General features: G+C 43.5%; 1 protein-coding gene across 1 annotated transcript in view; it reads right to left on the bottom strand.

The window, feature by feature from the left end:
* Positions 1-14,412, bottom strand: part of SLC38A11 (solute carrier family 38 member 11) — a 34,455-nt gene extending 20,043 nt beyond the window's left edge. The window contains exons 1-6 of the mRNA XM_056861539.1: positions 14,367-14,412; positions 9,815-9,889; positions 4,948-5,082; positions 4,208-4,273; positions 1,721-1,827; positions 1,163-1,242 (exon numbers count right to left, since the gene is read on the bottom strand). Of these exons, the coding sequence (XP_056717517.1) occupies positions 1,163-1,242; positions 1,721-1,827; positions 4,208-4,271 (251 nt within the window). The 5' untranslated portion in view covers positions 4,272-4,273; positions 4,948-5,082; positions 9,815-9,889; positions 14,367-14,412. The remainder of the gene's footprint in view (positions 1-1,162; positions 1,243-1,720; positions 1,828-4,207; positions 4,274-4,947; positions 5,083-9,814; positions 9,890-14,366) is intronic.
* Between the last annotated feature and the right edge of the window lie 568 nt (positions 14,413-14,980).

Below are 14,980 nucleotides of genomic sequence, written 5' to 3' on the forward strand. Positions count from 1 at the left end.
GCAGGAGTGAGCAAACCAACCCGGTTCCCCAGATTAGCGTCTGCCGCTCATGTGGAGGAGTGGGGAATCAAACCCAGTTCTCCAGATTAGAGTCCACCGCTCTTAACCTCTACACCATAATGGCTCACTACATGTGCCATTATGCACAATTTTGTCACATTACATGTAATTTATTTAGAGAAGTCTGAAAGGAGAAGGAAGTATAGAACTGTGCTGATCTTCCTGGGGAATTTATTAAAATTGGCGTAATATATTGGGAACGTATAGCAGGGACAGTGTAATAATACATGGTCAACTGCCTCTCCCATTTGAAAAGGGTAAACCCATTGGGAATAAGGAATGCAAAGATATTTGCCTTCCAGAAAAACTGAGGGCAAGGCATTGAAATGTGCCAACGTGAAGATTCTTCGGTACTTAGGAATCTCTAATGGTGTATTCCTAAAGAGAGTTACTCCAGTCGAAGCCTATTCATTTCAATAGGCTTAGACTGGAGTAACTCTCCTTAGGATTGAACTGCTGGCAAAAGATTCTTGGTATGGTGCAATACAAAAGGGTACCGCTGAAACCAGGTCCTGTCTGACTGAAAGGCCAGATCCCAGATCCGTTGCTTAATTATTATTATTATTGGTTTTCTAGAAGCCTAGATGTAACAAGGATGGCCGGGGTGGGGTGGGTGGCAGGGAGAGAAGCCCTGTTGACCAATATACTGACTTACTGCTGCTCCTGGCTGCTGTGGATTTACTCCCTTCAGGAATAGGCCCATATAAAGAAGCTTCATGAGCTTCCTCCCAAAATTAAGTTCTTGTCAGGACACTGTTGGATCATCACTCAATAAATGCTGGTATATACTCAGTAACCTCAGTGTATTACATTTCCTGAACAAAAGCATTCAGAAATATCTGAAATACGTAAGCACATAAACAAAACCACATTGAGTTTTTTATAGCACATCTTTCTTTGACATTGGTCTCATTTAATATAGCTATTAGTAACCTTAGTTCTTGTTTACGTACGTTATTATCATTGTTTTAAATATGTTTTAAGCAGTTTTGAATACTTGGAATGGAAAGATATACATAAACAAAGCCTCTCAAAACTGCTTTCAATTCCCTGAAAAATTACTATATGTGAGTTTTGGAGAACCAAAAATACGATTACTCACATCTGAGAACTAAACGTAATTGTTCTTATAATTCCGACAACCAGGATGACGACTGTTAAAACCAAAGAGAGAAAAGAAACCTGAAAATAAGAGAAAGAAACTGGTTTACCAGATAACAGCCATACTTTTAACATTTAAAAACTCTTATTTTTAAAAGAATGGGGTGCAGCTTGGGGCAAAATCCTGGCTTAAATCCACATTCTATCCCTCCTTCCTCTGCACATGTAGCACAAGTGAAAACTTCTTGGATTTGGAAAATGTCCAGTCGGACACACAAACCAAGAGTGGACTTAAACACTGCTAAAACAAGATGAGGAAGGATGGGAAGAAGCAAGAAATATACAAAGGAACTTCCTAGGTTAGAACACACAACATATAAAGAACAAATCAATGAACATGGAGGGGAAGAGAGCATGCTACTGAGTACACTGGTCCTGCCTCCTGAACATGGACATAAGAATGTAAGAAAAGCCATGCTGGATCAGACCAAGGCCCATCAAGTCCAGTAGGCTGTTCACACAGTGGCCAATCACAAAGTCTGCTTCTGCAATGACTTACCTTCCCCAGTTTTGATATATTCCGATAAAGAGAAAGAGGAAGAGTGAAGACAATGGTGACAAACACAATGATGACATGGCGACTAATAAGTAAACTCTCTTGATCAACTGGAGAGAGAGAGAGAGAGAGAGAGAGAGAGAGAGAGAGAGAGAGAGAGAGAGAGAGAGAGAGAGAGAGAGAGAGAGAGAGAGAGAGAGAGAGAGAGAATTAATAGGTACATTCCCATAAAAATTGATATTTGTTGATTAAACTTCAATGAGTTTTCAGTGTGAATATTCAGAAATTTGAAATCTGGGAGGGCTGGGTGTTTAAAAGAAACAAAACAAACCTATAAACAGAACAGAAAGGCAACATAAACTAATAGCCATGCTACATGTTACAATTGACATGTGACTCCCATGGGGACTGAGAGTCCGATGAGTTCCCTGTTGACACAAACATGCAGGCCCTGATTTAGATCGGAATGACAGCAAACAAGCTTCTACCTTCCTCCCCGTGCTGTTTAACCAACCTCAAATACCCCTGGGAAGGTGGTATTTGCCCCCTTGGCAGCTGCACTGATGGGCTACATGTACAGCTGCCAACAGGGCAAATAATGTCCCTCAAGGGGCATTTGAATTTTGAAAAATGGCTCAGTGGGGGGTTGGGAGGCAGAAATCCCTTATCCCCATGCATTGCAGCCCTGCTCAGAATCAGGGCCCTACGAGCTTGAGAAGTGAGCACCCACGGGGAACTCAAAGTTGACGTCTGCCTGTAAATCCCCAGAGTCATCATGTGTCAAACGTAACGAGCACTTCAAGCGAAGAAAAACTTATGCTAATAAGATACACTACATGTGCGGGCACACACACACACACAAAATGGAGTGCTCAAACACTATTTTTTAAAGTCTTTTCTGTAGGATCATTACTTAGATCTGTTTTCAAAAACTATGAAATCATGTTTAAAACATTGCACTGACAAAGGAATGGCATCAAAGTGGAAGATAACATCAAGCACTGCTTTTAGAAGACACCTTTTCTTTCATTTTTTAAGAAAGGAAATGAGACAAGAGAAAATTCTCCACCAACAATACCCAAACTATACTCAGAATAAATTTACAGAAATTGAACTGATGAAGCTGCCTTGTACTGTCACCAGACACGGTATCACCTGCCTGACTGGCAGCAACTCTCCAGGGCCTCAAGCAGAGAAAGCTCTTTCCCAACACTGGCAAACCACCTCTGTTAATCTCTTGACTTGGAAACTCCATAAGGGGTCACCATAAGTTGGCCGTGACTTGACAGTGTTTTACACACACACAAAACACCTACTAAGTGAGATTTGGGGGGGTGGGGTGGAGTTGTGAGGGATGTGTGCTTCTTCATTTTTTCATGAACGGTCTCAATTTTTATGCTTCACTCCAACTAGAGCATTTATCGTTTCTGTAACATTTGTATATTTTTTGCAACAAACAGGGGTGGCAGGGGCAGAGGAGTAATTGAAATGATGAGATGGGGGTTATGTAGAGTTGCTCGAAAGCGCCAGCTAGTAGGAGATACCATGCATTTAGCCCTGCAGAAGCTCCACCCCAAGAAAACCCCAATTCCACACCCCAATTATGGAACTCCGTGCCCCAGGATGTGGGGATGGCTGCCAACTTGGAAGGCTTTAAGAGGGGAGTGGACATGTTCAGGGAGGAGAGGGCTATTAATGGCTACTAGTCAAAATGGATACTAGTCTGATGCACACCTCTTCTCTCCAGGATCAGAGGAGCATGCCTATTATATTAGGTTCTGTGGAACACAGGCAGGACAATCCTGCTGCAGTTGTCTTGTTGGTGGGCTTCCTAGCGGCACCTAGTTGGCAACTGTGTGAACAGACTGCTGGACTTGATGGACCTTGGTCTTATCTAGCATGGCCTTTCTTATTTTCTTATCTTCTTATGTTGACTATGAGCCCAACTGAGTGACAGCTTTGCCCAACTTCCCTAAAACTTCAGCAGGTGCCACATTGGGGAGCCATTGAGTGAATAATACTGCCGTACAGGCTACCCAAATCACCAGTGAGGAAGAACAGAATAAAAAAGGAATAGCAGTAAATGAAGCCAGAGATTCTCAGGACCCTGCGCAAAGCCAGATTTTGCGTGTGCATATAAAGTACCATCAAGTCACAGCCAACTTATGGTGACTCCATAGTGTTTTCAAGGCAAACAGAGGTGATTTGCCATTGCCTTTCTCTGCATAGCAATCCTGGACTTCTTTGGTGGTCTCCCACACAAGTACTAACCAGTGCTGAATCTGCATGGCTTCCAAGATCTAGCCTGGGTCATCCAGGTCAGGGCTCAGATTTTGTACTAGGTACCAAATCAGCAAAGAATGCCAGATGTCAGTATAAAACAAGCTTCTTAAGAGTTAAAAGCTCTTTGAGCAGCCAGTTCATACAGAGATATTTTTGACCAACATTCCTAATTGACAGCAGAAAGAACAAAGAAAAAATTATACTCACCACCAGGAATTCTCTGAAAAACTTTTGTCAGCGTATCTCCTGTTATAATGTTGTAGCTAATCATTGCTTTAAAAAATGCAGAAGGTTCTTTGTTACTAATGTTTTTTTAAAAAGGTAAAGAAGGTCCAAACACACATTTAATCTACAAAATTACATGTGTCAAGCTGTGCTTTCCCCATGCTTGCAGTGTTGAGTATTATAAGCTGCTGTTTTGTGCTCGCTTACTTCAAAGTAAGACACAGCGAACTCTATGGAACTTAATTCCAAATAAACATACAAAGGATCAGGCTGAGATTCACAATACCATCCTTCATCAAGCAGTTCTTCACAAGCCCTGATGTCAGTTTCAGCCTAGTTTTTACAAATGGAATCCTTTTAAATATTTCTGCTTTTTTTTTTTACAGCAGTCAAGAAAACCTGAAAAAGTAATCAAAGCAGTTAGATCAATCTTGTTGAATTCTGTGGTTGCCTCAGAACATTTTTTTTAAACTGCTTTTAAATTGTGTCACTTTCAACCCAAATCAGGAACATTCAAAGCTTTAAGATAGCTTCCAAGAGTCTAGAAGTGCTGAGAAACAGTAAAACTCCTGTAATTTAACTATAAACCATCTACAGTCCAAGCTTATCCACTCCCTTACAGAACAAGCAAATACTTCCAAAACTGAACTAGCCAAAACCTATATAGTTTTCTTTTTCCATGTTGTGCAAAATGGTTTCTTAACATTGAAACAGGACCTTACCAATAAAAGGGTATAAAAACTGGAGAGCTGAAAGAAGCAGGTATCCTATAAAGCCATATGTTTTATTGACCAGCGACTGATAGCTGTTTGCACCAGATAGGTTCCCTCCTTTAATCAGCAAGATAATAGAATAGTCTGTAATGGAGACAGAGATGATACGGTTCTATTAGTAGCAACCTCTTTTTGGCACTATTTTTTTAAATATAACAAAGAAGCAGACTACATGTGACGCAGATCAGATGTGCTTCTGAGGTGGTGGTGGTGGTGGTGGTGGTGGTGGTGGTGGTGGTGGTGGAAAGTCCCACATGACTTATGGCAACCCCATAGGGTTTTCAAAGCAAGAGACATTCAAGATAGTTTGCCATTGCCTTCCTCTGTATAGTGACCCTGGTATTCCTTGGTGGTCTCCCATCCAAATACTAACCAGGGCTGACGCTGCTTAGCTTCCGATCTGACAAGATCAGGCTAGCGGTGCCTATCCAGGTCAGGACATCCTGGGTACCATGCTTTCCCTCTCCTACCAGCAGGGTGGAGGGATCAGTTTTGATTGACAAAACTGCACAGGGTCAAAATTCCAGGGTCATCCTGGAGGCCCAAAGAACCAGGAAAGTCATATAATTGTAAGGAATGTCAAGAGGGACTATTTGACTGGGGGCCCAAGCTGGCCATCAGTAGCCCTGGCAGGGAAGAAGGTCTCTCCCCCCCACAATACTGTGGGTCAATATAGGGGCCTTATGCAGCTGCTATTTCATTTTTAGAAGATGCTGAGAAGACCCATGCATGGATCTCTTGGTATCCAATCCACGCTGACCTGACGTGAATATTTCCTTTGAATTTTCCCTTGCGAAAAACGAACAGGAACAGCAGGAGTTTCCACTCAAGTATGATACTGCAGAGCTTGAGAAGGTGCAGAAAAGAGCAACCAAAATGATCAGGGGGCTAGAACAACTGCCCTATGAGGAGCGGTTAAACGCTTAGGGTTGTTTAGCTTGGAAAGAAGGCGGTTAAGGGGAGACATGATAAAGTTCTGTAAAATTATGCATGGTATGGAGAGAGTGGACAGGGAGAAGCTTTTCTCACTCTCCCATAATACTAGAACGCGAGGTCATCTGCTGAAGCTGGAGGGTGACAGATTCAAAACAGATTAAAAGGAAGTATTTCTTCACACAACGTATAGTTAAATTGTGGAACTCCCTTCCCCACGATGTGGTGATGGCTGCCAACTTGGAAGGCTTTAAGAGGGGAGTGGGCATGTTCAGGGAGGAGAGGGCTATCCACGACTATTAGTCAAAATGGATACTAGTCATAATGCATACTTATTCTCTCCAGGATCAGACGAGTATGCCTATTATATTAGGTGCTGTGGAACACAGGCAGGACAATGCTGCTGCAGTTGTCTTTTTTGTGAGCTTCCTAGAGGCACCTTGTTGGCCACTGTGTGAACAGACTGCTGGACTTGGTGGACCTTGGTCTGATCCAGCATGGCCTTTCTTATGTCCTAATCAGGTCCAACCTTGCTTAGCTTCTGAGGTCAGACAAGATTGGATAAATTCAGGGTGGTGTGGTCTGGAGCTTCTTGCTACACTTGCACTGCACGAAGCATTTAATAATATCTTCCGACAGCAGTGACTAATCCACAGTTCTTTCTAGAGTATTTTATTTTATAGGTCAGAAATAAGGTGGCTCTATTTGATCAGCACATTGCTGGACCAGAGGGTCATTCTCCCAGGCCCTGTCAGTCCTGCAGGTTGCATCAGTCCTCTTTGATGTGGCGTTAATGAACAATTCATATATCTGCATATTGTCACCTTTCCTTTCCGTTGCTTCTTCGCCAGGAATGCAATGCATAATGGAAATGGGTGCAACTGGTTTGTCGTGTGGGATTATATTGTTGCGAGGATATTGTATTGGGATGTGAGACTACCCAGTTTGGTCGTCACTCAGACAGACAATATTTTACAATTCTGTGCACTTGAAATCTATTGTTGCGCTGTGGATTGAATTGGAGGATGTGTATGTAAATCTGAATAATGTCACTATGGCTTTCAAGTTCAGTTCACAGCGGAATTCGTTACAAGAAGCTAAATCCCTGAAGCCCATGGAATTTCTGCATGGTAGATAAGGCAATTCTGTCATAATTGGCAGCACAGAGAAGCTTTTCAGAAATGATGTTGTGTTCTTAACAGACACTTGGTATGATGTGTACAGTTTGAAGCACTTGGGAACTGGAGAGCTGAGGGGGTAATGTATTCTGGAGGGGTACAATTGCCATCCCACACTGCTCTGATACCATTTTGAATGACATCCGCTGGGCAGATGATGTGGGAAGTTCCTATGCCTTAAGCTCTGGCTCCCAGGACGACGTGGTGCTGATGTGGGAACTTCCTGTATCTTTGGAACATTTTTATGTCATTACCAGAACCATGCTAACCTGATCACAAGGAAGTGACAAGCATGCCTCTCTAATAATGTATAAATTTGGAATTTGGGAATATGTATATTTCTAGAATATTACTTTTACAGTGCAGGAATCAAAACAAAAGGTGGCTATTCTAAAAATATATCAGGATTGTTAAATCTTTGTAGTTGGCCCTAACCCGTATGGTCCAGGCCAGCCGGATCTCGTCAGAAGTTAAGCAGGGTCAGTCCTGGTTAGTACTTGGATGGGAGACCACCAAGCAAGTCCAGGGTTGCTATGCCGAGGCAGGCAATGGCAAGCCACCTCTGTTCATATCTTGTCTTAAAACCCCTACGGGGTCGCCGTAAGTCAACTGCAACTTTACGGCACTTCTCACAACCAGTGTAGGATGCAAAATAAGATGGCTGTTCTGAAAATATATTAGGATTGTTGAATCTTTGTAGTTTTAGAATCAAAAGACAGCTCTTTCTGTAATACTAGAATCTGAGGGTCACCCAATGAACCTGCTTCTGTAGATTAAGGACATGCTAAAAAAAATCCCTTGCAAAATGTATCAGCCATGCATGGAATTCACTGCTTCAAGGTCTGGTGATGCCCACTAGCTCAATTGGCCTTTAAAGGGGACTAAACAAATTCATGGAGGAGAGGTATATCAATAGCTATTAGCCAAGATGGCTAAGGGGAACCATATCATAGAATCATAGAGTTGGAAGGGACCACCAGGGTCATCTAGTCCAACCCCCTGCCCAATGCAGGAAACTAACAACTACCTCCCTCCCCCCACATCCCCAGTGACCCCAACATATCTTTGGAGGCAGCAGTAAGTGGATACCATTGGCTTGATAGCAATAGCAAGGCATGGCTAATTCTTTCATGTTCTGCTTCTGCATTTCTAGAACCATTCCTTTAGCAACTGTGGGAAATAGAGTTGGTGGTTTAGAGGCCCCTTGATCTGATGTAACTGAACATCTTACGTTCTAAACAGGCAGGTTGACGTTGAAGGATTTTGAGACAGTAAGGACTGGATGCTACTGATTTTTTTCCCACTTGGTCTCACCTGCTTCCCCTCCGCCCTCCAGCCCCTATCTCAGGGGGCTTTTATCTATGCGAGTCGCATAATCACCAGCACAACTTTTTTGCTGGTCAAAAGTGAGCCCTCCTCCCTCTTTCGCCAGTGGAAAAATTAATAGGATCCAACTCGATGCCTGCTAACATTGAAAGCTATACCTATAATACTTATTTGGAAACCCTTTTCTTGCTCAGAATCCTCACTGTAATGAATCCTAGAGCCCCATAGCATGCACAGACCATATGTTGATCACCTTTCTTTGAAAGAGTGGACGCAGCACCATTTACTTCAATAGTATATGTCCAAATAAAACCAGTGGGCCTATAGCAGCAAGCTACTGCTGCATTTGCTGCTATGCCTGCTCAGGAGCTCCTTCGAACATCAGAAGCACTCTGTCTCCCTGCAATGGGAGAAGCTAGAGGAGTCGTGCTGTTGCTAGGGTATTCGCTTTGTTGAGAGCAAGCAGTTGGCAGCAAGGGCAAAACTTCACTGTTGCAGAAGGTGAACTAACAAGCAAAAAGATTGCCGAGAGACAGGCTGTTGCTTCTAGGGATACAGGCAGCCTTGCTAGTTTTGGTAACAGTTAAAAGAGCTGCATGATCCCTGTGTGCTTCACTAGGGTCCATAACATGTTTGGGGAAGGGGCCACAGCTCAGTGGTAGAGCATCTGCTTTGTATACGCAGAAGGTCCCAAGTTCAATCCCTGGTATCTCCAATTTAAAAGCATCAGTAGTAGGTGATTAACCTGAGATCCCAGAGAGCTCCTGCGGGTCAGAATACACAATAGAGAGTAGACAAATCAACAAACAAATACTTTTAAATAAATACAATCTCAAAAGATTAGTATCAATAAAGACTTATTACTGATTCTTGTAGGTTATCCGGGCTGTGTGACCGTGATCTTGGTATTTTCTTTCCTGACGTTTCGCCAGCAGCTGTGGCAGGCATCTTCAGAGGAGTAACACTGAAGGACAGTGTCTCTCAGTGTCAAGTGTGTAGGAAGAGTAATATATAGTCAGAAGGGGGTTGACTCAGCTCAAACCCAACCCCCTCCTGACTATATATTACTCTTCCTACACACTTTGACACTGAGAGACACTGTCCTTCAGTGTTACTCTTCTGAAGATGCCTGCCACAGCTGCTGGCGAAACGTCAGGAAAGAAAATACCAAGACCACGGTCACACAGCCCGGATAACCTACAAGAACCAATGAACTCTGACCGTGAAAGCCTTCGACAATACTTATTACTGATTTCACTAATCTCTTATTACTGATTTCACTCATTCCTAGATCTAGTTCTTTTGTCCACCGCTACTGATTTTCGAAAATCTGTATTATACATTTTCACCTTGTAACGACAATAGCTTTTAAAAGGTACCTGTGATGTAGGCCACACCCAGCAGCAGCAGTATTCCTAAGGGAAAGCCAGCTTCCCTCAAAGAATAAGGCAGGCCTGTGAAGACAAAATTAGATGAGAGGGGTCTTTTTTTTTCTTTCAAAATTCTTGCTGCTCATTAATGTGAATCATAGAAAGTGTGACTTCTCTATACCTAACAGCAGTAGAGTAAAAAGCACATCTCCTAATACTCCACTGGGGAGAAAGGTGGTGTAAAATGAAGTCAAATAAAAATAAATACAACTCTTCTTTCCCCCACTCCCCCCGTATTAAGCATGCCTTCCATCGAACAAAACATTTCCTCTGACTTTTTTTGTTCCCATCGTCCAAATATCCTTTTACTATCCATTTACTAGTACTGGAGATCTCTTGAATCGTTATACAACGTAATCCCTTATAAAGTTTGGTTTACCCATTTTTCCAATAGGTAGGTGAATTCCAACCAGTATCTGAACATCATCTTTCCTCATCTCCACGGAGCCTGGCCTTTACAGACCTCTTTGTGCTTCCCTCATCTAGTTTTCTTTCCCCTCGCAAATGCCCACTCTCTGGCCTTCCTGTCATCCTTCAAGCTATTTTATCGTCTAACCTCCAGTCTAAGGATTTCATTCCTCCTTCGGCCTCCCTCCTTTCCCTAAGTCTCTGTGTCTTTGGGTCCTGCCACTTTCCAGCCTCAGTGCAATTCAGACAATGGTACTGAGTGACTGCCTTGTTCCCAATGGGACATTTAAGACAACTCAGACAATTGCTGCCAAGGTTTTCATCACCACAAACACCACCACCTAATTCAAGGTGCTGGTATTGGCCTATAAAGCCCAATACAGCTTGGGACTAGCATATCTTAAGGACTGCCTGCTCTCATAAGGACCGCCTGCACCCATCCACACCAGTCAACTTTGGGTGCTCCTGGCATCTGAGGCTAGACGGATGGCAATCCAAGAAAGGGCCTTCTTGGTCTTGGTGCCAAGACTCTTAAACTCACTTCCCAGGGGGATTTGTCTGTCTCCCTCAGTCATTGTTTTCTGCCATTGGGTGAAGACTTTTTTTGTTTTCTTTGGCATACCCTCCGATAACTGTTACCGGCCGTCCTCCTTGGTTTTAGTGTTATGTGTTTTTATTCAGTTATTTTATGCATACTTTATTTTTAATGCTGTTTTAATGTTTTGATGTTCACTGCCTTGAGGGTCCTGTTGAGGTAGAAAGACCGCATAGAAATTTTTTCAAATAAATAAATATTAAAGAAAAGGGACATTTTTCTTCAGGCCACTTGGCAACCTTATATTTCTATTTTCTAGTCCAAATTGCATAGGAACCCCAAGGGCAATATCATGTGCCGTCTGTTCCACCCTCTTTTCTAGACAAATATAAGCAAATGAAAATATAAATTGATGCAAGTTTCAATTATTATCTCACTATGTACTAGCTGAGAGCCAGCGTGGTGTAGTGGTTAAGAGCGGTAAACTCTACATCTGGAGAACCAGGTTTGATTCCCCACTCTTCCTCATAAGCGGTGGACTCTAATCTGGAGAACCAGGTTCGATTCCCTACTCCTCCACACGAAGCCTGCTGAGTGACCTTGGGCTAGTCACAGTTCTCTCCGAACACTCTCAGCCCCACCTACCTCACAAGGTGCCTGTTGGGGGGGAGGGGAAGGGAAGGCTATTGTAAGCTGCTCTGAGACTCCTTAAAGGTAGAGAAACGAGGGGTATAAAAACCGACGCTTCTCTTCTTCTAGTTGGAATGATTTTTTTTTTAATTTAGTGGATTTGTTTTGTTGCCCCCCACGGGTTCCATTTGTTTGGGAGAAAAGTAGGCTTTTAAATATTTAAATACAGTAAAATTTATAATGACTGAGTTAGGCCTTAGTACTCTTATGACGTGTACTACAATAAAATCGGTATAAATTACTACTACTAATAATAAAGCCAGCAAAATAATAAATTTTAGGGGACATATTTACCTATTATACCAGAACCTATGATAGAGTTGATAATGTTAAAAGCAGCTGATGAAAAGTTACTTGTTCCTTGTTTATTCCTTGGTTCGTAAATCAGGCTTGTCCTTTCATCTGTTTCCTCCTATTTCAACATAGCAAAATTGATATCAGGACTAAAGAGTTAGCTCACACGCACACAACAGCCGAGTTTCCCACTGTCATAATTTCCCCTGAAACAGAGCCAACCTGAATTTCATGGAGAACCCAAAAACTGGCACTTGTGGGTTTAAAACCGAAAACAAACCAGAAAAGAAATTACGATGGGGAATCCACCAGGTATTATAATACCATCACAGTCATATTTAGAACATCAAGGCTGAGATTCTATTAGGGTTGCCAGGTCCCTCTTTGCCGCTGGTGGGAGGTTTTTGGGGTGGAGCCTGAGGAGGGCAGGGGTTGGGGAGGGGAGGGACTTCAACGCCATAGAGTCCAAAGCGGCCATTCTCTCCAGGGGAACTGATCTCTACCCGCTGGAGATCAGTTGTAATAGCAGATCTTCAGCTAGTACCTGGAGCTTGGCATGCCTTATTTGGAGGCGTGGGCAGCGTTACAGTGCAATGGTAAGCATGCTTACTTGGTAGTCACCCTCACTTTCTCCAACGGGGGAGGAGGACTCCCGGATAAAGTGTGCGTAGCATGGCTACCCTGCCTTACAGATAGACCCTGGGAGCTCAGTGATATTCCCCCACCACCACCATTCACAGAGCTTCCATTAAGGCTTCTCGGTGGTCCCAGTGCTGCAATTCTAAACGTTCTCGGGACCCTTAAGATTGCAACGTTACAGCCACCGAGGGGGTTACTGCACTTGTATTCCCAGCGATGTATTAAGAGTTTGAAAACGTTATAAAAAATACTGTTCACACTTTGTTTGGTTGTTTGTTTGTTTAGCTGTGAAGACGTTTCCCAACCATTTATAAGCCGTAGTATCCAAAAACCCTTTTAAAGCGGTGTTTTTGATAACATTTCCAAACTCTTGAGACATCGCTGGGAATACAAACTGGTAACCCCCACAGCAACGTCGAAGGGACGGCTCTGTCCTGCCCTTGGGGCTGGAGACTCCTCGCAGGCAGGTTATTAAAAACCGCCTGGCCGAAACAGTTAAGTTTAGAGCAGCAGCCGCAGAATAAAAGCGAAGCATAGAATGGGAAATATGAATTGTATTAAGTATCAAGTATTTAGCATTGCTTTGATAGATAGCCCAGAAAGTAGTGGAAATATGGATAAAGGATTTAGATAGATTATTGATGAAACAAATGTCCAGTATGACATGAGTGATTAATCCAAAAAGAACTCCCTGAAAGATTGCTCACACTGTATGCATCTGAATAACTGAGATTGTTATAGTAGAAAAGGGCAAGAGTCCAGTAGCACCTTAAAGACTAACAAAAATATTTTCTGGCAGGGTCTGAGCTTTCGTGAACCACAGCTCACCTCTTCAGATACAGCTAGGATGTGAATCCATCTGTCTTTAAGTAGAGGAGAGTGAATTCAGACAAGCATTAGTATGTCAATGTGAATAGCAGGCGTGATGGGATTAGGGGTGGTCTGCAGAAGAGTCTGTGATGTCCAGGGGAGAGATGGGTGTGGAGAAATCAGCATTGCTCATGAGCCAGGAATGCAAGGTCTTTATTCAGCCCAGGTAAATGCATTGACTTTAGTTTGAATATCAACTGTAATATAAACTGCTGAATTCTTTCACCTCCAAAGCATAGCTGAATTCTGAAGATAATTCCCAGTGGGTCGCCGTGTTAGTCTGTCTGCAGTAGTAGAAAAGGGCCAGAGTCCAGTAGCACCTTAAAGACTAACAAAAATATTTTCTGGCAGTGTCTGAGCTCTCGTGAGCCACAGCTCACCTCTTCAGATACAGCTAGAATGTGAATCCATCTGTCTTTAAGTAGAGTGAATTCAGACAAGCATTAGTATGTCAATGTGAACAGTATATCTATGTGAATAGCAGGCGTGATGGGATATGGGGTGGCCTGCAGAAGAGTCTGTGATGTCCAGGGGAGCGATGGGGGTGGAGAAATCAGCATTGGTCATGAGCCAGGAATGCAAGGTCTTTATCCAGCCCAGGTAAATGCACCGCCTTTAGTCTGAAGAGCAACTGTGATTCAGCCGTTTGAGATTGTCGTTGAAAGATTTAAATGAAAAAGCGTGTTTGTTTGTGAAAGTTTCAAATAAAAAAATTTTTTGTTATTATTTTTAAAATTATTTTTAAAAATAATTATAAAATAATTATAAAAGTATAATAATTTTTTATAAAAACAATTATTTTAAAAATTATTTTAAAAACAGTTATTTTAAAAATTATTTTAAAAAGTTATTTTAAAAATTATTTTAAAAACAGTTATTTTAAAAATAATTATTTTTAAAATCATTTTTAAAATAATCATTTTTTTAAAAAGCGCCCGGCCGTGCACAGCACGCGCTTTGTCCGCAGCATGTGCAGACGAAGAATCAGGTTGCCACGAGCCGGTTCGGGGCGCTCCCGACCCAAGTTGTGCCTGCGGAGCAGGGAGAGCCAGGCCAGCGGCTTACCTGGCGCGCAGGGCTGGGCAAAGGCGACGGGGGGGGCGGCGCGCGCTCCTCCATGGCGGGTCTCGCTCCGGTTCCGGCCCGCTGGGGGTTGCGGCTGCTCTCCTGGGCAGAGCCGGCAAGGGGCTTCGCGCTCCGAAGAGGCTCTCCGGACCGAGAGGCGGCGACAAAGGGTCAGCCACGGGCCATCGGGGGTTAACTTGGCCGCGGGGCGGCCAGGCGCTCACGTGGACGGAGCCGACCGCTGCGGTGGGAGGGTCGCAGCCGGGCAGAGAGAGGGAAAGACCCCAGACCCAAGCGAGAAGCGGGGGGCAACAGCAGTGAGCCACTGGGAAAGGAGTGGAGCTTCTTTGAAGAAGAGGCTAGGTGGCCATCTGTCAGCGGTGCTGGTTCTATGACCTTAGGCAGATGATGGGAGGGAGGGCGTCTTGGCCATCTTCTGGGCACGGAGTAGGGGTCCCTGGGGGTGTGCGGGGGGAGGTCGTTGGGAGTTTCCTGCAGTGGGCAGGGGTCTGGGCTAGATGGCCTCGGGGGTCCCTTCCAACTCTACGATTCTATGCTGGGCATACTCTGGACTCAAGAGTAGAAAAGGGCAAGAGTCCAGGAGCACCTTAAAG

The sequence above is a fragment of the Euleptes europaea genome, chromosome 15, assembly GCF_029931775.1.
Source record: "Euleptes europaea isolate rEulEur1 chromosome 15, rEulEur1.hap1, whole genome shotgun sequence".
Lineage (NCBI taxonomy): Eukaryota > Metazoa > Chordata > Lepidosauria > Squamata > Sphaerodactylidae > Euleptes > Euleptes europaea.